Consider the following 26,620-nt stretch of genomic DNA (forward strand, 5'->3'; position numbering starts at 1 on the left):
TCTTGCTTATTTTATTCTTTATTCTGACCCAGTGTCCTCTCTCACCATTGATCTGAGCAACCCTGGCTCAGTTCACTGAGCATCTCCTTGTCTCAAAAATACTCTTTCTCTGAGGCGCCTGGGTGCCTCAGTGGGTTAAAGCCTCTGCCTTCGGCTCAGGTCATGATCTCAGGGTCCTGGGATTGAGCCCCACATTGGTCTCTCTGTTCAGCAGGGAGCCTGCTTCCTCCTCTCTCTGCCTGCCTCTCTGCTGCTTCTGATTTCATCCTTTTATCGTATTGATGAAACCGTGGCCCAGAGATGAGATGTTCCTTGCCTGTGATTCAGGTAACTCGTGAGAAGGGCTGTTGCTTGTGGTCTAGGGACACTTGCAATTGGTTATGGTTTCCACAATCATGTCACTCATACCACCTCACTGGATTCCCTCACTGGGTTCCCTCACCATCGAGCTCTGCATGGCTCCACCCGCTCGAAGGCATCCGCTCTCTCCCTCCAGGGTAGAGTCGGCAGTGCCAGTTTCCTCTACTGAAGGCCCCAGCTCCTGTCCAGCGGCCTTCCCCTAATACTGTACTCGCAGTCTTGGTTTTCCCTACATTTTGATAACTTGTACTCCCCTAGCCATTTCAGACCTAGGGTTGATACATTTCTCCCATTTAAAAAAATTTTTTTTTAATTATCTTATTAATTTAAATTAACAAAAAACCCAGTGCACCCATTTCTCCCACCCCCATCCCCTACCTCTGGCAACCACCAATCTGTTCTCTCCATCTATGAGCTTGTTTTTGGTTACCTTCTGGTTTTTTGTGTGTTTTTGATTCACGTGTAAGTGAGATTGGACGGTATTTGTCTTTATCTGACTTATTTCACTTAGCATAATACCTTCAAGTTTTATATGTGTTGTCACAGATGGCAGGATTTCATTCTTCCTTTATGGCTAAGTAATATTCCTCTGTGTGTGTGTGTGTATACCACACCTCCATCCATCTGTTCATTCAAGTGTCCATCCACGGACACTTAACGTGCATCCACAGCTAGGCTATTGTGCGTGATTCTTCAAGTTAGTGCTTTCATGTCCTTCAGATAAGATCCAGGAGTGAGATTGCCGGATCATATGGTGGCTTCATTTTTAATTTTTTTTTTTTAAAAGATTTTATCTATTTGACAGACAGAGACCAGAAGTGGGCAGAGAGGCAGGCAGAGAGAGGGAAGCAGGCTCCTGCGAGCAGAGAGCCCGATGCAGGGCTGGATCCCAGGACCCCGAGATCATGACCTGAGCCGAAGGCAGAGGCCCCAACCCACTGAGCCACCCAGGCGCCCCCATTTTTAATTTTTTTATGGAATCTCTGTACTGTTTTCTACCATGGCTGCACCAATTTACGTTCCTTCCAACAGTGCACCAGGTTCCCTCTTCTTCACATCCTTGCCAACACTTGTTATTTCTTGTCTTTTTTTTTTTAATAAAAAGATATTTTTTAAAAGATTTTATCATTTGAGAGAAAGAGCACAAGTGGGGCAGGTTAGGGGCAGAGGAAGAGGAGAAGCAGGCTTCCTGCTGAGCAGAGAGCCTGATGTGGGGCTCCATCCCAGGACCCTGAGATCATGACCTGAGCTAAAATCAAAAGTTGGATGCTTAACCCACCGAGCCATCCAGGTGCCCCAATTTCTCGACTTTCTTGATACCAGCCATTCTGACAGGTATGAGGAGATATCCCATTATGGTTTTGATTTGCATTTCCCTGATGATTAGTGATGTTGAGCACCTTTTCATGAACCTGTTGGCCATCTGTATGTCTTCCTTGGAAAGTTGTCTATTCAGATCCTCTGCCTATTTTTTCATCAAAAAGAATTTGTTTTTGCTCTGAGTTGTATTTGACTATTAACCCCTTCTCAGATACATGATTTGTAAATATTTTCTCCCATTCAGCTAGGTTGCCTTTTTGTTCTGTTGGTTTCCTTTGCTGTGCAGAAGCTTTTTAGTTTGATGTAGTCCTGCTTGTTTAGTTGTTTAGTTGATGTTATGGGTATTTCACATGTATGTTAAACATATTTAATGCAGTGAAAAACAAAAAGTGATGTGGAAAACTTGGAGTAGTTCAGGAACGTTGTATGACCAAATCTGCCTAGATGTGCGTCCTGACACTTGCTGAAATGCCTTCTTGCTTGTACGAACACGCTGGCGGTGTCCCAGGTCGGTGGTGGTTTCTTCAGGCCGAGAGTGCTCCCTACCAGAGAGAGGGAGGTCCCTCTCCTTCTGGCTTCCTTCTCCATCCTAACAGTCCGTTCCAGTGGATACTGTGCGGGACCACACACAGAATGAAGCAAGAAGAATTAGTTCTGGGGTTTTGGGGACAAGCCAGTGATGGAGAAAGAGAGGAATTTACTAGAAAGTCTGTTCTTGGGAGAAACCCTGGTCAAGTGCGTGTCCCAGTGGGGGCACTGGGCTTCAGATTTGTGCACTCGTAGTGATGTGTATTCACAAAAGAAGTTACAGGTGAATACTAAATTCAGGGAAATGATCCTTACCTCGTAGATCCTTACCGTGTTGAAATGATCCTCTGCCAGGGACGTGTGGTTATTTCTGAAAAGCCTTCTGCTGGCCACCTGGGAGGGATGCCGGAGGAGAAAGAAGACAGGTGGGTGTGGGGCAGGAATGAAGAGATGAACAGATGTGTGCCCATTACTGGCCCTTGACAGTCCCGTGAATCTCTAGGCCAGCTCTGTCCCATAGACGCCTGTGGTGAAGGAGCTGTTCATAGTAATTCCGTACGTGGCTCCCGAGCTCCTGTAATGTGGCCAGTGTGTCTGAGGAACTGAACGTTCACTTTGGTTTACTTATAATTAGTGTAGATTTAAAAAGGCACACCTGATTAATGGCTATCTTCTGGGTCGACACAACTTGAGGTCACCTTCTGGTGTGCGATTTTTGTCCAACCCATCATGACCCAAGGACTGTGGAGCTTGATTTGGTTCTGGGAAGGCTCAGGAATTCACTTCTGCTGGGGTTAGACGTGAGGATGACTCTGGGGCTTTTAATATGGACATTGGATTCCTCCATGCCTCATCTAAAGTAGACTTAGTATCATTAAATTACTGTTTGATTGATCAATTATTGATTAATGATTAATACTTCATTGTTCGTTGAGCACCTACAATAGGACAGATGCTATGTTTAAAAATGGGGATGTTGTAGAGAACAAAACCAGCAGGAATTCTTGCCCTCCCGGGGCTTCTGGTCTGTGAGAAGACAAACACTGAACAAGCATGAACGGAGGCCTGTTGTGAAAGCAGTCTCACCTCCAGTCAGTGGGAAGGAGTCTTTCTGCGTGTGTGTGTGGGGGGAGGGGCGGGAGATTTCAAACGGCAGCAGTCATTTTGTCACAGTTTGTTTCAATGGGGACATTTCTAGTCCTGTGGTCCCTGAACCCTGATTCAACTTTTCCAGTCCTCTTCTTGCCACCTTCCTTCTCGGTAGAGTCTTCTGGGCTGACCTGATGTCTTGACATGGTGGTTGAACTCATAAAAAGGGAGAACACTTGTTTCACCACCCCACACCCCGAAAAGGATTCAGAGGGAGAGGCAAGGAAGGAGAGTTGAGAGGATGGAACGAAGAGCGCTGGCAGAGGTTGGGGTGGGCTCGGGCCGTGGGGCGGCATGCCGCTGCAGCCCCCAGGGGCCCCCGGGAGTGCCCGAGGCAGCTGTGGACGGGGCTCCTTTGAGGGACGGGATTTTGTTACAGTCTCTACCCAAAACTGGGACGGAGGCCAAGGCTGCAGCCTGAGTCAGCCTTCCAGCTCTCGCCCAGCACCGCCTTGACTCTGTGCCTTGGGCTGTCAGTCCTTCTGCTTGGCCACCCCCAGCTGCGTGCAGTCAGTTGGCTGATTCAGTAAGTGTCCGAGGGGGCACCTCCTGTGTGCTTACAACCCAAGGGTTCTTGGGGTAACACTTGGGCTGCTTTGGGTCAATTCACTTCCCCTGCCTGGCTGTCCAGCCCTCAGTTGCCCCAGAGGCTCCCCCCTCCAATGAGGAAGGAAGGCTGATGGGTGCCCTGAGTTTTGGGCTGCACTTCTCAACTCTGGCTGCACTTGACAGTTACTTGGGGAGTTTTTGAAAGGTACAGATGCCTGGGCACCCCTGGCCCCAGACCAGTTAAATTAGAATTTTACGTGTAAAATCCTGGGCATTTTTTTTTTTTTTTTAAAGCTCGCTGGCCAAGATATTGTCCTGCAGAACACTGAGGGATGGAAGGAGGACCCAGGATTCCTGCTGTGTTCCTCCCATCCTCTGAAAAATTTCCTGGCTGGCTCTCGGGGTGGTGGGAACCCTGCTTCTGCGGTGGGGGAAGGAATCCCAGGAAAGCTGCGGGGCTGCACAACCCTACCTCCTCCCCTCCCATCCCCCAGACTGACCTTCTGTCACCTCTGGGACCCACGTCCTCATGCACAGAGCAGTCGGGATGTGAGCGTTCCCACGGCTGGAGGTGGCCGCCTGATGGCTTCCAGCTGTCACCGCTGGCCAGGGAGGCCTCTCGCACATGCTGGACTTAAAACTCGGTCAGAAATGCTATCAACCTGAATGAACTCCGTGCCGCCCACCGGAAAGCCCACGGCAAGCCACTGGGGGTGGAGGGTGGGGCTCGGGAATGCATGTGGGGCTGCAGAGGAAGGCAGGAACTCCAGGGAACTTCCCTAAGTTATGAGCTGGTTCCAAAGTAATAACTGGCTTTAAAGAAGGTAATGAGGTGTGCTGGAAGGGCGAGCAGTTTCTTACACTTGGCTCAGCAGCGGGGACGGAGGCCTCCGGGTGGGAGGGTGGTGGGGGGAGTCGGACGTGCAGCCTCAGGTTTTGCTCCCCTGGTACCACTCAGCCAGCAGCCAGAAGGCGTTGCCAGGGGCTGTCATCTGCTGGCGCAGGGACAACCCCCGAGCGCAAACACATTTTCACAATCAGTCTTAAATGCTCAGAGGAACCGCGTTTTTCTGAGATTACACATTTTTGCAGCATTAGGCTATATTTGAGCATGCAAAACAGTGAAGTGGATTTTTCTTTCTTTCTTTCTTTTGATCATTTCTAGGACCACACAGGGAATTCTTTTGGTAGGTACGGTGCTGGGGGCCTGGGGGCTGGTGTGCGTCTGGCCCGGGTCCGGTGCTCAAAGTGTTTTCTGGACGGGGATGGCAGCTACCCTCTGACCCAGATTGTAGGGCTGTGGAACATCTCTGGGCGGGTGGGGTTGCTTCAAATTCAAGGCAGTCTCCCGAGTCACTGCTTCTGCATGCTGGGAGGGCCGTCTGGGGTACAGGAGAGAACACTTGGATTTAAATCCCAGCCCCGGCCCTTCCTGACCATTGGAACTTGGACAGGACGCCTGACCTTTAGGAGCCCCTGTTTTCCCATTTGTGCAAAGGGGAAACTATAAAGCTGGGCCTTGACAGGGGATGTGGTGGCAATAAGAGGGAATGAAGAGCCTAGAAGGGAAGACTTGCCCCACCCCCACCACTTAGGGGCCCTTCTTTTCTGTTTCATTCATTGGACTTTCTCTTCTGGAGGCTTTTCTCTTCTGGAGACTTGAAAATGTCTCCCTCTGGAGCTTCTCAAAATCCGTGCACCCAGGCCCCACTGCAGACCAGTTAAATCAGAACCTCTAAGAGCAAGGCAGCAGCTCTGGGTTGGCAGTTCGTTATGGTTCCTGGTAATTCTGATGCCTGGCCAGTGCTGTGAACCACTGCCCTAGAAGGGCCAGTGGAACCAGGGCAGCGGCAGGCGTTGGGACATTAATGCTTGGGACAGCGCTGTCCCCAGGGTCCAGAGGGTCACCTGGGCTCCTGTTGGTGGGAGAGTTCCTTACACTTGAGATTATAGGTGTCATGGTTTTGACCCTTGGGGGCCAAAAGCCCATTATCTCTAGTAATTTGCAATTTTCTCAGGAATGTGACTTTGAACTCCCTCACCACAAGCTGGATGCCAGAGGTGGAGTCAGCTGGCTGGCACCAGGTCCCATGGGCCCCTGGACTTTCCCCTGAGCAGCACACAGAAACTCTGGGAAAGTAATAGAGAGCTGAGTCCTTTCTGGGAATTGGCCCTCAGAGAGAAGGGCAGCTGCTTGTGCTGGTGTTCACAATGAAGAGACAGTGAAGACGTTCTAGAGAGCCGTGATTCCAAGCTGGAAGTAGAAGTTGGGATAAGTTAAGGAACAGCTTGTATCTGTGCTGTGAGCAGGGGCACCTGGGGTGTTGGATTCCTGCATCCATCTCTCTCCCTCTGAGTGTCCATGGGGCTGCTGGATTGCCAGTCTCTGTTCCAGGCCCAGCCCTGGATCTGGAGGACATTACAGCTTATCACAAGAATCTCTCTGTGGGGGGCGCCTGGGTGGCTCAGTGGGTTAGGCCGCTGCCTTCGGCTCAGGTCATGATCTCAGGGTCCTGGGATCGAGTCCCGCATCAGGCTCTCTGCTCAGCAGGGAGCCTGCTTCCCTCTCTCTCTCTCTGCCTGCCTCTCCATCTACTTCTGATTTCTCTCTGTCAAATAAATAAATAAAAATCTTAAAAAAAAAAGAATCTCTCTGTGGTTTGTGCATGTGGAGGAATACGTAACTTACCTTCCTTTCTTTCTTTCTTTCGAGAGGACAGGGAGGGGCAGAGGGTGAGGGAGAGTCGTGGATGTGGAGCCCAACAGGGATCTTGAACTCATGACCCTGAGATCATAACCTGAGCCGAAATCAAAAGTTGGACACTTAACTGCCTGAGCCACCCAGGTGCCCTGGGGAATGTACACTTTAAAAGGGATTCTTATTTCCGTCATCAGCTGTATGGATCAGGGCATCTCTTTGAAAAGATCTGAACGTAGATCTCTGAAGGCTCACAGCCTACTACCTTTGCAGGAAGGAAGGTGCCATGATAATTGCACAGATGCTATGGGAGACAAAGGTGCTGGGGAGGTTTCTTCAAAATATAAAACAAATGAGTCTGCGTTACTCAGAAAAAATCTCCACAAAGCAGTGACAAAAAAAAAAAAAAAAAAAAAGAAAAAGAAAAAGAAAGGAAGAAAGAAAGAAAAGAAAAGAAAAGTAGAACAAAAGTTTTGGGTAAAACAAAAGCTCAGTTTGGGAGTTGTGGGGCCAGGCTTTTCTAGGTGGTCTGTCTCTGGCCGTCAGTGGGAAGGGACCTGGGTGCAGGCGGGTCTAAGAGATGGAAGACGGGGGCCAATCTGATTTTGGCTGAACCCCAGGGGGTCAGGGCTGGACTGAAGAGACCAGTGGTCGCTCTGGGTCAGCTCGGAGAAAGCAGACAGGGGCTTGGATCCTGTTCATTCTGGTCCGGGTCAGGGAGGGCCAAGAACGCTCTCGACAGCCGCAGTGAAGAGATGCCGTGCTTTTCTTTGGCAGGTATCGTGTGAACTTCAGACCCAGATATGTCACCAAGTACAAGACAGTGACACAGTTGGAATGGAGATGCTGCCCCGGCTTTAGAGGGGGAGACTGCCAGGAAGGTCCCAGGGACCCTGTGAAGACCCCCCGCCCCACGCCTGCCCGGCCTCGAAATAGCATGAAGAAAGCCACAGGTAACTTCTTTGTGCTTTGCTGTGTGTGACCACCTCCAACCTTTTCAGCGTTCCTGCGGACAGTGGGATTTATGATTTTCAATGGCAATCTCTCCAGGGTCTTTAAGAACACACGTATATGCCTGCAGTAGACACATGTAGCATGCAAATTTATTTGCAGAAGCAATCAGAGACAGATTATTTATTTATTTATTTATTTATGTATTTATTTATTTTACAAGTAAATTGCTCTGTTAAGTTAAGGACTTAGCGATCAGTTCAGGACATAGTTTCAGACTGGTGTGTGCGGCACAGACGAGAAGAGATTCAGTGGTAGTGATGCTTTGTTTTTGCTTTTCATCTACAAGCTCTCATAAATCTGAATTTGAAGGAAAGAAACCGTTTTGTTTTGTTTTGTTTTTAAATAGTTAAATCCGAGTCGTTCCCATTCTGTTTGGGGTGAGATATTTGCAAAGCTAAGAGGGAAAGGCATCAGTGAAGTTGTTCTTAAATCCGTTTCTGAATTGTCTTTGAAGTAGCACAAACTCAGTGAATAATTAAGAAAGGAGTGATAATTTTCACCTTTTTTTTTTTTTGGTATAACATTAAGCAAATGACTTTTATGGATTAAAAATTGTCCTTTTATCTTTTCTCTTTTTTTTTTTAAAAGATTTTATTTATTTATTTGACAGAGAGAGATCACAAGTAGGCAGAGAGGCAGGCAGAGAGAGAGAAGGGGGAAGCAGGCTCCCTGCCGAGCAGAGAGCCCGATGTGGGGCTCGATCCCAGGACCCTGAGATCATGACCTGAGCTGAAGGCAGAGGCTTTAACCCACTGAGCCACCCAGGCGCCCCATCTTTTCTCTTTTTTAAGTTCAGTGAGAATAAATGTAACCTAGGTTACCTCATGAATTTGATGGTTGTCTTCAAATGATTATATTTTCCAATGAGGTATTATCAATTTTGAAACTTAGTGTTTCCCAATATTGTCTGTAAAATAAATTTTAAAAGAATTTTTTGAAGAAAGTAATGTGTATCAGTTAAAGAATGCTTATAAAGTATGGAGAAATACTTAGTTACACATAATCTCATCACCATATATTAACTACTGCTAACATTTTGTTATCATGTATTACTCAATTCCCATGTCTGCACATACATTTTGTTAAAGAAAAATTTCCTTATTCATCCCACAAATATTTATGGAGCTTCTATATCTGGCAGGCTGTATACTAGATACTTGGGAAAAGTGAGAAACAAAACAGGCAGTCCCTGAACTCACAGAAGGCAAACGTCAGACAAGTAATTACAATAAGTCATCATAGATAATATGACGGGGACACACGAAGGGCATCTGTTGGATCAGAATAGTTTACTTTTCTTCTATTTTTATTTTATAAAATTTAAGCCTGTATGTAGTTTCCTGAGTCGAAAAGGAAAAGTTTAAAAGGACTCTTAGGAAAGCAGTGACCCTCCTTCTCCGCCCATTTCCCTTCTCAGCGGTAATTCCTTTCAACTCTTTAGATCATTTTGTGGAATTTACCTCCGTATCTATTGACCTCTTATCATGGAAGGTGAGGGTTGGACGCCTTTTCCTCTGCTTTCCAGCACATGGCTCCTGTACCCTCATCTTTCCATAAGTTTATACCAGGTTTTTAGTTTAATACTTATTGTTTACATTGTAGTAACTGTATAGATAATGTTCACCGCTGAGCCATGTCATATACTATGAATTCGTTTCTTTCTTACACAGCTTTATTGGTTTCTTTAGAGTTAGTAATTGTCTGATATTTTCCTTTGCTTGACTTTTTTTTTTTTTTATGTCTTTGTCCCTGTTTCAACCCAAACTCTCCTCTGGATGATTATGTAGAAGTCCTCTCATTGTGTTTAGACACATCAGTGTTATCTTCTGAAGCAGTCTCTCCTAGAGCTTTCTTACCTGCCCCACCTGGTTACCCTCTTTTCCTTGTTCACAGCAGCCAACTGGTGATCTTACTTGTATCTTTCCCATTGATTCCCTCTTTCCTTTACTCTCTGCTTGTTCTCAACTTACTGCCTTGACTTGGTAAAGCACATCCTCCAGTAGTTTTATGAGATTGTGTGGGAGGTACACTTTCTATTATTGTATAGTCAAAAACATTTTTATTCTATCTTTAGAATTCTAGATTTGAGATAACTTTCCTTTAGGATTTTGAAAGTATCACTCCATTTTCTAGCTTCCAATGCAGCTGTTAAAATGTCCAAAACCATTCTGATTCCTAATTTTTTTTTTATACAGGACATGGTTCTGTTTTTTTGTTTTGTCATTTTAGTGAGATTTCGTAAGGGAATGAAAAGGAAGTGCTTGTCTTTAATCCACTATCATTATAAAGAACATACTATTTTTTAAAATTATTTATCTGAGAGAGAGAAAGCGAGAGATCGTGCACACTCGAGAATGAGTACAGGCAGAAGGAGGGGGAGAGGGGCTGAAGGAGAGGAAGAAGCAGACTCCCCGCTGAGCACAGGGCCTGATGTGGGGCTTGTTTCCAGGTCCCTGAGATCGTGACCGGAGCAGAAGTCAGAGGCTTAACTGACTGAGCCATCCAGGTGCCCCAAGAACATGCTATCTTTAGAAAACTTACTTTTTGACTTGGGGCACCTGGGTGGCTCAGTGTGTTAAAGCCTCTGCCTTCGGCTCAGGTCATGATCCCAGGGTCCTGTGATGGAGCCCCGCATCGGGCTCTCTGCTCCAGGTGGAGCCTGCTTCCTCCTCTCTCTCTGCCTACTGTGATCTCTGTCAAATAAATAAATAAAATCTCAAAAAAAAAAAAAAGAACTTATTTTTTAACTTAATCTATAATGAACAACCATTCATTAAATAATCTATGGTATCATTTAATGGCTTTTGAGAATGTGATTATTTGAACACCATCCCCTACTATTGGTCACTTAGGTTGTTTGTGGTTTTTCACTATTGTAGATAGTATTTGTTGTTTTTTGCTGTTGTTGTTTTTTGTAGCTAGTATTTGAATAAACATTTTTTCCTCTTAGTATTTTAGATTCATCCCTGATTATTAACTAGAATAAACTTATAGAAGTATAATTGCAGGGGCAAAGGGATTCTGAGATTTTGATACATAAGCAAATTATCCTTTCAAGAAGTTGTGGCAGTTTCCACAGTCACTGGGAGTGGGTAGAAGAAGCATTTCCTTACATGTGGATTTCCCCCCAATCTCCTGCCCTTTGCTTTCATTTCCTTTGTTCAGAATGGCATTTCATCTGTATATGATTCAACAGCTTGTTTTTTTCTCCTAGTGGCTTGAAGTAGAATACTTTTTTCAATGTGGAAAACAAGGTATTCTTTATAGTTCTCTGCTTGGGAGTTTGGCCGACTGAATTCTAGTCTTGGTTTTACCACTAAGTTGATTTTAATGAATAATAGCTGTGGTTATGATTGTGTACAAAAGTTTAGGGGAGGAAAAACAATGAACAGTAGACACAAATATCTACAGCATTCTACATTTCCTTCTAGTGGTTGTTCAGTGTGCCTTAATGCATTTTATTTCTTTGCATAGATGGTGTTTGACTTTTTCCACCTGTCAAGATAGTCTCCATCCATGCAGGCATGTCATTGTTTGCTCCTTCCTTCCTTTCTTTGAGATTTATTTATTTCAGAGAGAGAGAGCAGTGGGAAGGGCAGAGGAAAAGGGAGAAGCAGACTTCCCACTGAGCAGGGAGCCTAACGTTGTTCTCGATCCCAGGACCCTGAGATTATGATCTGAGCTGAAATCAAGAGCTGGAGGCTTGACCAACTGAGCCATTCAGGTGCCCCTGTTAGCTCTTTCTAGTGTTCCTCGTATCCTGCTATCCATGTTCAGGGGCATGGTTTGCTTCTAATCTCCTATTACCTCAAGTTTCAGTAATTGGTTTGTTTGTTTGTTTAGTTTATTGATCACTTTATTTTCATTTTTATGACTCATCTCATCATCTTTATAAATTTTTTTCTTCCTTCCATTCAGACTATTTCCTTGGAGGTATATTTCTCAGGTGATGAAAAATTCAATGTTTATATTCTTCGATTTAGTGAATCTTAGTATATACGACCACGTGACTTTATTGTTAAAAGATGCCAAGAGGATCACTGCTCTATCTCTTTTGCTTTTAGTTTCCCCAACTGCATAAGGGTGCTGAACAATGTCTGTGAGACTCCTTTAGCCTAGCGAAGTTAGTAAAAGTCAAAGAACATTTAGGAGTTGCCTGAAGGATAACTTACTGCTTATATGATATCATAGCACCCAACAGCTAATGGGTGGATCTTGCCAAAGTGGCTTCTTGTGGTTTTACAGTATGTAGTCAACCAATGGGTGTGGCTGCTGTTCACTAATGTGGGAATGATGTGCTTGTATGACTGAGTAGATTAAGAACACTTCCCTTTAGGGTGGAAGAGACCACTGAGTGTCTATTATGTGCCACGTACATGTTCTCTTAACAACCCTAGGAAGGAAGATAGTATCTCTGGTTGGTAGATGAGGGGGTTATGCTTCACAGAAGTTAATTAACTTGCTCAAGGGCAGACAGTGAAGCCAGAATGCGAGGGGAGATCTCTTTGACTCAAAGCCTATAGTCTTTTTCTCTCTAGTACAATTGCCTGTGGTGAGAGGGGATCTCTACGTGAAGGTTTAAGAATATTCCTCAAGTACGGTGTTTATTGGCTTTGCAGAAAATGGGAAATGGTAGAACGCGTTAAGTCATTTCTGACTCTTTCTTTGTAACAGATAACGAACCGAGCCAAGTCTCAGAGCCCAAGAAGACTTTGTCACCAACCCGTGCAGCAGAACCAAGCCAAACGGTAGATCCAAAACAGGGACCACAAGAACTTCAGGAAAAGAAAATCCAGGTGCTTGAAGAGAAGGTTCTCCGGCTCACAAGGACAGTTCTTGATCTCCAGTCTTCCATTGCTGGAGTGAACGAAAACCTCAAACATGCCATTCAGGACGATGCCAGCAAAATGCTGGCATCATGGCTCAGTAACCTGCACCCCCAGCAAGCGCCCGACAGTGCCGTTGGCGGAGACACGGAGACCGTCCAGCTTCCCGATGTCCTCAACAATAAGGAATCTGGCATGAAGGACATCAAGTCTGAGTTGGCTGAGGTCAAGGATGCTCTGAAGACCAAGAGTGACAAGCTGGAAGAGCTGGATGGGAAGGTAAAGGGGTACGAAGGACAGCTCAGACAGCTCCAGGAGGCTGCCCAGGGCCCTACGGTGACCATGACGACCAATGAGCTCTACCAAGCCTATGTCGATAGTAAGATTGATGCCCTGAGAGAGGAGCTCATGGAGGGAATGGACAGAAAGCTGGCTGATCTGAAGAACTCCTGTGAGTACAAGCTGATTGGCCTCCAACAGCAGTGTGATGACTATGGCAGCAGCTACCTAGGAGTGATTGAACTTATAGGAGAGAAGGAAACAAACCTGAGAAAAGAAATAAATGATCTTCGAGCCCGGGTACAAGATCCTTCAGCTCAGTCAGACTGCTGTGGTGGTAAAAAGAATGGCGACTTTGGGCAACAGATCAAGATGCTAGACCAGAAAATCGAAAGAGTTGCTGAAGCCACCAGAATGCTGAATGCACGACTGGACAATGAATTTGACCGCCTTGCAGTTCCAGAGCCAGACGTGGACTTTGATGCCAGGTGGAATGAACTAGACGCAAGGATCAATGTGACAGAGAAGAATGCGGAAGAACACTGCTTTTACATTGAAGAAACCCTTCGGGGGGCCATTAATGGCGAGGTGGACGACCTGAAGCAACTTCTTGATCACAAAATACAGTCTTTGGAAGAGCGCCTGGGGAGTGTTCTCTTGGAGGTGGCCAACAGCACTGAGGCAGAACTCACCCCCCCAGCCTCCGCCTTACCGGGGGTGTCAGGGGCTGGGAACAAGCAGGTCCTGATAGAGTTAAATCACCTGAAGAACAAAGTTCAAGTTGTGGAGGATATTTGCCTGCAGAACTTTCCGAGAGAGCCTCATGGGATAGAAGATACTTTGCCAAACGGAGAAGACCACCTAACGGGTGATAGTTTGAACCTTTTGAAATCCCTGAATGACACGATGCATAGGAAGTTTCACGAAACCGAACGTAGCATCCAGAAACTTCAGCAGGATTTTCGTTTTCTTTATTCTCAACTGAACCACACAGAGGACGATGTGAATCAGCTCCAGAATGAGCTGAACAGCTGTAGAGAAGGTAAAAACACGGCAGTGGGTGGGTTTTCTATGGGGGGTGAGCAAGGAAGGACGGTGGAGCCCCTGCCATCTCCCCGGGACCCCCTGGCCCACTGCTGCAGCCAGCTGGAGGCGAGGTGGCAGCAACTGCAGAATCGGGTCCTCTCTGAGCTGGACGCTTGTAAGGAGAACACACATGGGGTCCAGAGGGACGTCTCCGTGGTGGAGAACAGGGTGTCTCACCTGGAGAAAACCTGCAGCAAGCTGGACTCCATCTCAGGAAGTCTTCAGAGGATCAAGGAGGGGCTTAACAAGCATGTCGGCAGCCTCTGGAGTTGTGTCAGGCAGATGAATGGGACACTGCGGTCACATTCCAGAGACATATCTGGCCTGAAGAATTCTGTCCAGCAGTTCTACAGCCACGTTTTCCAGATTTCTACTGACCTGCAAGACCTGATCCGATTTCAGCCGTCGGCAAGTAAGTTGACCTCTACAGTTCCATTTCTTGTATTTGCTTGCCACGTGTGTCATGCTAGACTTCGGATGGCCCATGGAACGGACTGCATCTGTCCTCCCCTAAGTTCGTAGGTTCGTAGGTTGGCGCCAGCTTGTGAATCACTGGTGCTGAGCGGCAGTGAGATAAATACCCACATCGAGAGTATTTGGAAGCTTTTATTGAAAACAGTTTGTCATCACTGTAGCATTCACCGTCTGTGCATTTTCCAGAAGTATCAGGACAACAAATTGAAAATGAAAAAGGAATACTCCTTCGCCACAGGGAGGATAGCAAATGTCCATCTGTGTATTTCTGTCATGTTGCTGAGCGAAGAGTTGGGGTCCCGTTTTTGGCGTGACAGCCTGGAACGGTGGATATGGTTGTCCCATTTTTAGTCAGGGAGCCTCCTGTATGCTTACAGGTTCACTTGTCCGCAGCCTCGCCTTCCGTTTGCGGGTGTCATTATAATCTTTGTCTCCATCATTTTCAGGCTACCTCCTCTTCCCTGAAATCTGAGGCCTAGGAGATGGCAATAAAATACTGTCTTCTTCCTTTCCAGAGGCAGGGACCAGACGCTGGACAAATAACATTTTAGGGGCAGTGACTGTTGAAGGCCGTGTGGTGCCTAGAACCGCTGTGCCTAGAGCAATGCTCGCTACATGTTAGATGCTCAGTTAATGTTTGTTGAATGAATGAATGAGTGGTTCCTTAATAACATGAAGTAATATATGCAACAGAGTTCACTTCTTTGCTACTTGAGGGTTCAGCCCATCTTCCCTGAAGGACAGGGCTTCTCTTGAACCTCCATTCTTTCATTTAAGTTGTCTCAGTCATGAGACAGCCCTCTCTAATTGGAGGCAGGGACTGAAAGTGAGTTCACATTTATTGAGCACGTTCTGTGTACCAGCACTGAGCTGGTTCACTCAGGGGGCATGTCTTAGAGCCCCCCCAACCGCCTCTTGGGGAAGGTGCACTGCTTTCCCCAAAGGAAGTGTACATAGCCAGGAAGTGGCGGAGCCGGGATGGAAACCCCGGGTGGGCTGCATCCAAGAATTGTCTTCCAGTCCGGAGCACATCTCCTTTGCATATCCCAGAGTTGAACACAGATTTACAGGGTCCAAAAGGACTTGGTGAGGGCCAACTGTAGGCCTACAAGGACCCCACTTCCTGGCCCTCTCCCTGTTTTCTCCTCTCTTCCTCTTTGGCTCGGCTCCAGGTAACAAAGGCCGTCACATGTTGAACTGAGAATTTATGGTCTGGAGAGGGCCTCTAGGATTTTGGGTCCAAGCTGAGACCTAAAACCCAAGGAGGGGAGCGCTAGAGCGTGAGAGGGAGGGGAGCCATGGCGAGTCCTGACTAGGTCCCCAGGAAACTGAAGGGGCTGAGGTAGTCAGGTAGGAAAGTGCCTTGTTGTTCCTGGAGATAAGGGGCTTATAGATAAGGGGGCACCCAGGCCCGCCAGGATGGGGAAGCGGGCCTTCACCCCAGTGCGAGGCCCACGACACTACACTATTTATAACCCTCCCCCCCTCCCAGGCCCACACAGCTCCTGTATCTCTGGAATGTTGAGTAAAGGTCACAACACTGTGTGTGTTCATAGAATGATTGTCCTTGGGGTGACAGCGCTGTCTGGACTATGCTTTATAATAACAGATTGAACCAGATATTTCCAGTTGATTTGCAACTCCCAGGCGGTGTGGGAAGCTGTGTTAACTCTTTCACACTTGTCTATCACGTCAGAGGTGAATGTCTTAAAAGAGAATGTAGCTTCTCAAAGATTATCCTTCTGGAATGAATTCATCACTGTGAATGTAGAATGTGTGGACTTTTGAGAATTCCATTGATTGAAAAGAACCAAAAATAAACAAGCAGGGCCTTCTTTCTCCTTGTATAGCATCCAGGTCTGGGAGTTCTGGAGCCTGAGTAGCAGAGGTCCGGGAGGCAAATCAGGAATGAAGGTCACAGTGAAAGTCACACATCGGCCAGTTAAAAGTCAAGTGAGCCTTTATTGAGCACCTGCCGTGTGCAGGGCTCTGTGAGAGACATGGAGAGAATGAGTAGCATGATCCTGACCCTCAGGGCATTTTCAGTCAGAGTGGGAAAGCCACACAGGTCTGCAGAGAGAATGAATGTGATAGTGCGCAAGGCCCAGCCAATGCTGTAGGGTTTATCCTTTCAGTTCATAAGATCTCACCCAGCCTCTATTATGTGGTAGATAATGAGCTATGTGTGTGGATTATGTGGATGACAATGCATGCGGCAATGACAGTCTGAGGGCCAACAAGCTGACAAAGGGATGGTCACGGGAATGGAGCTGGAGGGCAGGGCGTGGTGCATAGGCACACTGGGTGCGTGGAGGGGCCCCTGCGGCCACTGTAGAGGTCAGGAGAGAGCCCCCGAGTCAAGGCCTCAAGGTTGAGTGGGTTGAGAGTTTAGAGGCTGGAGGGGAAAGAGTGAGGTGGAGTGATAAGAGAAGCTTCTGGAAGGAGGTGTTACTGGAACGAATAATGAAGGGGTGGTTCGGGCCCAGAAAAGCAGGAGGGAAATACCTGGAAAACAAAAAATGTTTTCCATTTTTCTGTGCATCAGGAACTCGGTGGGGCTTGGTTTAGCTTGGCTTGGTGGTTCTGCTCCATTTGACATTAGCCTGAGTCAGTCTCTTGGCCATCAGCATGGCGGCTGGGCCTGGCTGGGCTGGAAGGTCAGGGTTCCTCCATGCAGCCGTTCTCTCTCTCTCTGTCTCTGTCTCTGTCTCTCTCTCTCTCTGGCTAACTTGGGCTGCTTCACAGCATGGCTGTCTCAAGGTAGTCAGACTTACTACATGGTGACTGGTCCGTAAAGGAAAGTGGAAGCTGCTGGGCCCCTTCTAGGCATGGCTGCCTCTCTGCCATGTTCTGTTGGTCAAAGCAAGGTAGCTCTTTTTATTTTATTTACTTATTTGACAGACAGAGATTGCAAGCAGGCGGAGGAAGGCAGAGAGAGGGAGGGGGAAGCAGGCTCCCCACTGAGCAGAGAGCCCGATGCGGGGCTTGATCCCAGGACCCCAGGATCGTGACCTGAGCTGAAGGCAGAGGCTTTAACCCACTGAGCCACCCTGGTGCCCCACAAGTTAGCTCTTAAAGGGTGACATGGTTTGTATGCATTGGGAGGGAAGGAATATTAATGACAGTCATCATATCTCCCTCAGGGAGTAAAGGCCCAGGGATGAGGATGCAGGATATAGGTTTGGACCAGGAACCAGATGGCTGGACCGACCAGGGAGGCGAAGTTTGGCCTTTCTACCCGGCGCACTGCCCTGTTCTTGGGATGCCATTCTTTCCTTCAGAAGCATCCCTACGGGGGCCTGAATTTTCCAGCAGGCACCCAGGGCGGGAGCAGAAGGGGCTTCTGCTGATGCTCATATAGATCCAAATCTATTTCGTCTCCCTCCCATTAATGCAGGTGTTCTTCCTTGGGGTTTAAAAGGAACTCTTGAGATTATTTGCAAATGTTGACTATTTTTTTGGACCAAAAATCTGGACACAGAGAAGTGCCTAGCTTCCAAAAGGTAAAGAACCAGTATCTCACCTTGAGCTCAGTAAAATGTGATGCCCCTCTCCTGGCCCCCTCCATTCCACCCACCATTCATTCCTGTACTCATTCATCCAGCTCATACAATCTGAGCTGCGTCCTGGGACTGCGGTGCCAGCCTCGTGAATGTTTTACTCTGGTGGAAAGACAGTCAGTGCACAGCCAAGCAAATAGTGATCTGATTTCAGCCAGTACTCAGTCCACAAGGAAAGACACAACAGAGTAAGTTCATGAAGAAGAGGAGACAGCAATATATTTTAGGTGCATGGCCAGGGGAGGGTTGCTCAGTGGAGATGACATCTTTGTAGAACCCTGCAGAGATCTGTGGGAAGTGTTCCAGGCTGACAGAACAGCATGTTCAAAGGCCCTGAAGCAGTAATGAGTTGGACTTGTTTGAAAAACTCAGAATGCTAGTTTTATCAAGTATATGAACAAGGGAAGTAGGTCCTAAGCATTAAGGTCAGAGAGGGGGTAGGAACCATATCGTGGAGGATTTTATAGGCTATGGTAAAAGATTTAAGTATGATGAGGAACTATCAGAGGATTTTGACCCATGCAGCATCTATTTCCTGGGTTTGCAATCCCAGCTACTTCCAAGCTTTCTCTGGGACTTTGGGGAAGTCATTTATCTACCTAATTACCTCACCTCCTGCATCTTTTAGTTGGAAATAATAATGACACTTACCTCAAAATGGTTTAGAGAGGATTAATACTCATAAGGAGTGGAGTATTAAATGGTGCCTGGCCCCTGGTAAATCACTGGCATAAAGGTAATCAGTGGGCATTACCTATTATTTTAACCTTCTGTCCCTTGTAATAGGTGTTTACTCGGCTCATGGCTGAACTTTTTTTCTCCTTTTCACTTTCTACAAACCCCCAGGCACTCAGTCTCAGAGAAGCCAGAGCAGCCTGTCCACAGAGCAGACACGGGATGAGCGCTCTGCATGTCAGGCTCCTGGCTGCTCTGTGGAATGTTCCAGATACCCAGTGGGGGTTTTCTCCCCCCACCTTTTTTTTTCTTTTCTAAGTAGGGGGTCAGGTGGGAAGTACAAAAAGTCCAGAAATGTCCCCTCCCAAGCTATTCAGGATTCACACTCAAATACTTCTGTTGATGAGAGGCTCAGCACTTGGGACGAAGTTAGGTTGGTAAGTCCTCTGTCCTCTGTCCGATGTGGCTGTAGGGGTTTGGCCCTCTCCCTGCCCATGCTCACTCCCATCACTGGAGATGCGTGGGGCCCTGCCCTTCTGGCTGGCACCCTCTGCCTTTCCCTGGGTTGGCATCTTGCAGGGTAGGAGTAGCTCTGTGGCAGGCAGCTCCAGGGTCTGCCCCCAGCCTGGGTGAAAGGCATCTTTTCCTGCCTGGGCCCCAAGGACTGTAACTTGAGCATCGTCAGCAAGGCCATAGCTGGCCGTGTGTGTCCTTTGACAGCCGGTGCCTCCCAGCCTCCTGGTGTGACCTAGATGCTGAGTACTGGCTAGATGCCAGTGTTTGTGCTGTGCCTTTTATTATGAGAGAGAGGGGGCTTCCTAGGGTTGAGAAACCTGGGGCTCCCGTTGGGTGTGGACGGCAGGTGGAGGAATACTTCTCTGCATCAGGGAAGCTCTCTTACCCTGCGTCACTGTTCCAAGAAGGGATGTACCCGCCTAGATACGAGGATGTTGCTTCAACAGACCCCAGTGACAGCCGCATTACTTCCTTTTTCACATCCCCCCCCATCTGTTTCTTCTGCTCATGTCGGAGGGGTGTTTCTCTTAGTACTTGCATTAGACGAAGCACAATGTTTCGTTTAGGAGTGTTAGAGATTTAGGAATCCGGTCTTCATCAAGTTGCTTAATGCAAGCTGTGCCATGAGAACGAAAAAGCATGAATTTTCCAAATATTTAACCATAAAACTTGGCGAGGGGAAGAGCGGTCTGATGCCACAATGCTGGCGTGGGCTCTCACGTTGAAATTGGCTGAATCTGGGGCTGGTTTAGGTCCAAGATAGCATGATGGGCCAAGTCAGGGTTTTTGAAAGATATAAAGGCGAAAGCAAACTGCGTACACTCAGACCATCCTGACTCCAGCAAGATGCACCCTTTGACCCTGTGGGCATCTGTATTGGTCATGTCCTTTGGTGGGTGTAAGTAACAGCTGCTTTTCTGCATCTTAACCTTGAATTTAGAACAGTGGTGTTCTCAGGGCTGAGCTCTCCCATAACTGCATGCAAAACTCCTCAGGGAGATTTAGCAAAAGAAGAACTCTGTTGGGGGGCGGCAGTCAGGAGATTCCTGCTCAACAGGGATGAGACATGATCCAGGAATTTGCTATCAAATTTGTAATTAAAACAAAACAAAAAAACCCTAGTTCTGGTCTCAGAAGCAGAAGGAAGGCCACTTCAAAGGCAGCAGGATTATCACCACCCAGGGGGAGCTATGCCCAAAAGAAGGGGAGAAACAGGGAAGAAGGGAGAGGAGAGAGAATGAAAGGGCGACTTTGACACTGGGGGGGCAACCAGAGGGGACTAGGTGTGAGCCAGTCCGCGTGCGGACTCTTCCGCGCTTTCCATCTCCCTCACTGCGGCTTTGTAGTCTGTCTTCAGCCAGGGAGTGTACATTCTGTGCATTTCTATAGGGATTTGAGGATCCGCTTGTGAAATTCTATTCCCTCCCCCCAGAATATTCCCACGTGATGTTGACGCCCGGCTAGGTGCGACTCCCCCAACCCTGGGATTCTGTGCTTGCAAATTCCTTCTGTTTCAAACGCCTCACCGCTGCGAGTACGTCTGTGTCTGCGTCTCCGTGTTCTCTAGGTTGTGCTGGTGGGAAATACGGCCCCGATTCCAGGGTTTCCAGCGTGGTTGCGTCGGGACTTGCTCTGTCGCCCTCTCTAGGAGGCCACACTGCGCTCGTCCGTGGCTCCTGGGGCTTCCTGTCGTTCCAGCCAGAGCCGCCAGCTGCGTCCAGGTCACCGCGTGCGCAGCGTAGAACCGTGGCCCGGAGACCAGGTCAGGGGCTGTAAGGGGTCTCCCCGCCCCAGCAGGCCTGCAGTGCTCCGGAGGGTGCTCGGGGTGGGGGCTGGGGGGCTCATGCGTCCGCCGCGCTGCTGCGGGGAGCCGGAGCAGCCCCTTCCCCAGGGCGCGCGCTGGTGGTCAGCTGCGAAGACTTCGCGGGCGTCCGGGGAGCGTCTGGAGGCCCGATGGCCACCTGTCAGCCTTTCCGGCAGGTCGGCCGCCCGCACAGTGCGTGACAGCCGGGGAAGCGGGCACCGGTTCGGTCTGGTTGGCAGGCGGGGGCCAGGGTTTGGCATGTTGAACGGACCAGGCGGATGAGGCGGGAAGGGTCGCTGGCCTTCCCGCAGCCTAGCTGGGCCCGAGCCGACACCGCAGCCCAGCCGGTGCCGCTGCTCTGCGTCTGGAACAGATGCCCCCGTGGGCCCTCCTTCCTGCAGTTTCCCGCCACCTCACAGCCGGCCTCCCTCTGGGGTGTCCTGGCGGCGTAGGGCACAGACACAACCCCGGCTCCTGTCCCCACCGCCCCCCCCCCGCCCCGCCAGAGCGCAAAACGGCTGCAGGAGCCCCGTCCTTCGCACGTGGTCTCATGGAGGACTGCGGCAGGGCTTCCGTGGGTCTTAGCTTTAGTGAGGGCTGAACTGGCGTTTAATAGGACTTGGGAGGAGAAGGAGCGGCCTTTCGCCGCTGGGTACCAGGCCCGTCCGCGGCGCGCAGCGGTGCTGCCCGTCGGCTGGGGCGGCCTGAGGCCACAAGGGCAGATCAGGCCTGGAGCCTGGGGCGGCTCCAGGGGCCGAGGCAGCGCACGCGGGGTGCGGCCCGCCCCTCCTCCGACGCCTCCCTCGGCTCAGACGCCTGGGCAGCAACCCTGGGCTCTTCGCGACGGCTCAGTTCAAATGGTCACTCTCTGAATTAGAAACACATGTTGAGTTCAGAAAGACAAGCCGCGGCCAGGAGTGATCTTTCCAGAATGAGCAAAATGCTGTCCCAGTCTTTGTAATGCGTGTATCTGCCTTGGAAACGACATGTGATGCGGTGATGCTGGGGGGAGCCGGACTAAGCTAGGGGTGAGGGGGGCGGGGCTGGGGGAATGACGGGACCCAGGGCAGCTTTGTCTTCCCGGCCCTGACGGATACCTCTTGGAGCAGTCAGCCGCTCACAGCAAGCATGGGTGCCCTCCGCAAGGAGATCAGTGGAGGATGTCTGTTTATTCTTTTCCCTCTGGCTTCCACCCTGTGTGACAAGCCTGGGTGTTGAAGGAGTGATGGATGTAAAAGAACGGCCTGAGACCCCCAGAATGACGAAGACTTTTGGCCAAAATTCAAGTGCCTAATGCAATGGCTGGCGGGGAATTAGGGTGTGGCCCCTAGTACCACTTGAAGGCCGTCCTTCTAGCCTTCATTCATTCACCAAACACTTAAATGTCTCAATGTGATGCGGCCCTGGGCCGAACTGGAGGATAAAATCTCGTTAAAATGTGTCCTCAATGGCTCATCATCCAGCATGACAGGAATGATATTAAAAAAACTGAAAGAGCACCCAGAGGCTCAAAGTGCTTCAAGGTTCAGAGGTGGGATTGTTCAAGCTCTGTTAGGCAGATCCCTGCTGGCTTCCTGGGAGAGGTGGTGTCTGAACCGGGTCTTCAGGGCAGGTGCTGGAAGAAGCTGTCTTAGGGAGTGGGGACACTAAAAGCAAAGATGCAAAGGCAGGGAAGCTCCGAGGAGGGCAGGGCACCAATGAGGACACTGAGGCTGCAGGAGGAGTTGGAGCAGGTGGGGGAACTCGGAATGTCGGGAGAGATTCGGCTGGATTTTATGAGCATTGGGAAACAACTGCAGATTTTCGAGCGATCCTATGTCCTGAGAGCTTTCAAAAAGGGCATTCTGAAAAAGGTGTGGAAGGAGGAGCCAAAGTATTTCAGGATTAGAATCAGCAGGACTTAGCAACAGAGCGTGTGTGTGTGTGAGTTTGTGAAAGTGTCTGTGAGTGAGAGAGAGAATATGACTGAGTGGCTGGACGCGGGGCCTGGGAGAATGCTGGTGGCTTTCAGAGAAAGAGCGTTCGTTCAGAGAATGTGGTAGGAACAGGTAAGAAAATAAGGACCAGTTCAGGGGGCTTGTACTTTGCTGACCACCATCCACTGAGGACTGAGGGAAAGTGTTTACTTTTAAATTTTGGATGGAGACACATACACGTGGACTAGAGGACAGGAGCCCTAGGTGGGGGGTGGGGAAGGAAAGAGGCCTGAGGAGTGACGTGGATGGGGCAGCACCAGAAGGGAAAGGAGGCCAGCTGGGAGGCGGGGCTCCGAACGGGGGTGGGGGGGGTGGGGGAGTGGGGGGGCACAGGGTGAGGACAGATGCAGAGTGCGGGCTGGTGTGCTTACATTGGAAGGCAAGGGTAGAAACAGGCCCTCGGAGAATGTCTTCTTCAGTTACGATTCATAAAAATAAATAAACTCGTACTGAAAGGCTTATAAGGAAGCCACCCCCTGTCTCCACCTGTCCCTGGAACTTCTAGCTCCAGAGGCAGCCACATGCAACTCTTTTGGCTATCTCCCCCTGATATTTACCTCTATATTTCTAAATTGACTATTAATTTTAAATATCTCTCTATATAGATATTATGTGTATCGTATTTAGACATTACATAGCAAGTATCAGCTATCAGCATTAGTTTATGTATTAGGCTCACTCTCCTGCTTTCCTGCCCCCCCAACTCCCACTAGAATTTACCACTAATCAGTGGTCGATATTTATGCTGTTATGAGCTAAATAGTTCAATATAGCTGAATATGATTATGTTGCATTTTGTTTTGCTCTTTGAATTAGTAGCAGTGTTATATTATTATTTGCTAGATTTTGTGTATCTACTTTGGATTCTTCTTACCCTAGGGTATCCTCTCAACATAATTTTCTATTCCATATGAAGTAGCAGATCATTTGTTGGTTCCATTTTTATTTTATTTTATTTTTTTAAATTCATGACCTCCCCTCTGGAGTTCTCTCTTTCCGATTCCATCTGGACGGCTTCTTCTCTGGACTTGCTAAAGGGCTTTCAGTTTGAAACTTCCTTTACTACCATCCTAGAAATTTCTTGAACCTCTCTTGTCTTGGGCTGTTTGCTCTTTTTCATGGTTGACTTGTTTCAGTGGAACATGTTTTCTAAGCTTAAGAGGCCTGATAGTTTTTTTTTTTTTAAATATTTCATGTCTGAAAATATTTATTCTTGAATCATAATTGATGGATATTTTGGTTGGGTAGAGAATTCAAGATCAGCAATTATGCCCTCAAAATTTGAAGACATTGCTCTCTTGTCCTCTAGTTTCTGTTGTTGAGAAGCCTGATGATGCTCTTTGGATTTAAAATCACTTTTAAAAAAATTTTTCCCCCGAAAGCTTATAGAATCTTCCCTTTTCCTCAGTGTTCTGAAAATGCCTTGGTTTAGGTCCTTTATTTAATAATTGTGCTGGAATCAAATTGTGTGTGTGTGTGTGTGTGTGTGTGTGTATGTGTGTGTGTTTGATGCTTCTCACCTTACCACCTCATTTTCCGTCCTATGTCTGTTTTTCTGATTTTTTTCTTGGAATATTTCTGGACTAATTTTCTTTTGGTGCCCTTCCTGTTGTCTATCATTTCGTCTTCCTGTTCTACCTTCTGAAAGATTTCCTTGATTTTATCTATGAAAATCTTTCATTGAATGTGCTTATTTTGGCAAGCATATATTTATTAGCAAAGGCTCTTCCTGATTGTGATTATGCCTTTTTATACCACTCCATACTTGTATTGCTGATGGTGGCTTTGGTGTTGTTTTTGGTTTTGTTATTTTTTTTTTTTTTTGAGAGAGTTTTACATGTTTCTTTTCTTGCATTGTGTATTTCTTCAGAGTTCCTTTTCATTAGTTGGATGACTTGTTTTAGTCTGTTTCTTTTTGGAGGCTCTCCTTGCATACCATGTGATCTTGACCATGGTTCATATTTGAAGGTGAGGCACTGGATAAGATTTCATGCTGGTGGGCTTCATTATGGGGTCAATTTGAAGATTCTCCCTTTCTCCAACCTAAGCTATAAGTAAGTGTCCTGGGAGCTGAGAAGGGAAAGAGGGTTGGGAGCCTCCTAAATCAATGGGCAGACTTTGTGTTTCCAAACTGTTCTCTCCTGTCCTCCATTGTCGCTGATGTCTCCATGTCTGCATTCCTCTATCACAATTTCTATCTAACCCAACGCTTCTCAACAATGGTTTTGAAGAGAATTGAGGCCTGATGCTGTTCCATTGAATGATATGAATTCTCTCCTCTTGCATCTAAGTGTTAGCTCTCTATTACCCTTCGGATGACTGAGAAAGTGGTGAAGCATTCTCCATAGGGTGTAATTCTTTCATGGAGCCCTGGTCAGTTCCTTTGGGGCTGGGCGTGTGTGAGCTTCATGGCTCTTTGGTGGAAGGGGAGCACGTGTGTGATTGCTGTTGTTACCTTAGTGAGTTTGGAAACAAGACAGTGGGTCAAAATGCAATCACTGATTTTGCCTGGACTTCATCGTATAGTTTCGGGACCTGGGCACTGCCAACACCATACGGACAGCAGAGGTGGGTGGGGTTTGGTTTTGAGGCCTGTATCTGCCAGTCCTGATTATTTTTAGCTGCTTCGTGGGCCCTCAGGAAACCTTCCTGGAAGCCTGCCTGGTTCCAGGAATGTATTCATAGGAGGAAGGGGAGGCAGCTTCCTGGTGTGTCACAGCGCCATCCCACAAGGACAGGGAAATGTGAATCAGCAGGTTCCTCCCGTGGAAATTCCCTCAGTTGGTGATCTTAAGACTGTGGCAAGAGGTGTAGGGTGTTTCTGCTCCTTTGGGGCCTATGCCTGCTGCAGAGGAGCCTCCAGCTCCCTGATGCCTCCTGGGGTCATGGTGGCAGCTGCATTCAGCAGGGCCTCGGCTTGTGACCGAGGAAACATAAGGTGGTTGGGGGCAGTGGGTCCCGTTCAGTAATTCGTGACACACCTGTGGTATCATCACGTGGAGAAATCCGAAGTTTCAAGTTTCGGTGCTGGGGCTAAGAGCGGTGCTGCTTTGGGGAGTGCAGCCATTGTGTAGAAAGGTTGAAAATCCTCCCCCTACCCCTAGAGCCCTGGTCCCCGCTGGCCTCACCAGCTTCTGGGTGACCTGAGGGTAGCTTGACCTGGGGCCCATCTTCTGACGCTGTGAGGCACGCTGTCCCCACGCTGGGGAGGCTGCTCTGGGCTTGCCAGACCAGTACCCACGATGCTGTTGTCGCTGCAGGCACAGCCACCAACCACATACCTGCCTAGGGTGCTGAGCCTGTAGGGTTAGCCTAGGGAGGAGCCTGGGCTGAGCAGTCAAGTCTGAGGTTGTTAACCCTGCCTATTTCTCTCCACTTTCCAAATGATCAGCGGAGGAGCCCTCTGAAGCACCCCCGTCCGGAGGAAAGGCCCCGCAGGTGCCTGGAAAGCCCTCCCGCCCAGCTCTGGTGGAGGCCCCCACGGAGGCCTCGCATCCCGAGCCGACTCCTCTGCCAACACCAAGTGCTCCCCCGCTTTCTGAGGACCCCAGAAAACGGCCACACATGGGCCAGCAGCCCGTCCTGCCCAAGAAACCCCCGCAGCCGTTGCCCCCGCCAGCATGGCCAGGCTGGACGGGGCTGCCCTTCTTGCCTGGCTCCACTGGGGTCATCATGGAGACTGGGGAGGCAGGGCCTCCGGGGAGGATGGGCATGTCAGGGAGGGGCCTGCCCCAAGGAGTGGACGGCCAGTCGGGGCAGCGGCCCATCCCCAGCACCGAAGGCTTCGCGGGAGCACCAGGTAAGTC

General features: G+C 48.6%; 1 protein-coding gene across 1 annotated transcript in view; it reads left to right on the top strand.

The window, feature by feature from the left end:
- EMILIN2 (elastin microfibril interfacer 2) overlaps positions 1-26,620 on the top strand; it is a 55,890-nt gene that overhangs the window by 23,511 nt on the left and 5,759 nt on the right. Inside the window, exons 3-5 of the mRNA XM_044243331.1 lie at positions 7,382-7,557; positions 12,293-14,221; positions 26,206-26,613. Of these exons, the coding sequence (XP_044099266.1) occupies positions 7,382-7,557; positions 12,293-14,221; positions 26,206-26,613 (2,513 nt within the window). The remainder of the gene's footprint in view (positions 1-7,381; positions 7,558-12,292; positions 14,222-26,205; positions 26,614-26,620) is intronic.

The sequence above is a fragment of the Neovison vison genome, chromosome 3 (genome assembly GCF_020171115.1).
Source record: "Neovison vison isolate M4711 chromosome 3, ASM_NN_V1, whole genome shotgun sequence".
In the NCBI taxonomy this organism is placed as follows: Eukaryota; Metazoa; Chordata; class Mammalia; order Carnivora; family Mustelidae; genus Neogale; species Neogale vison.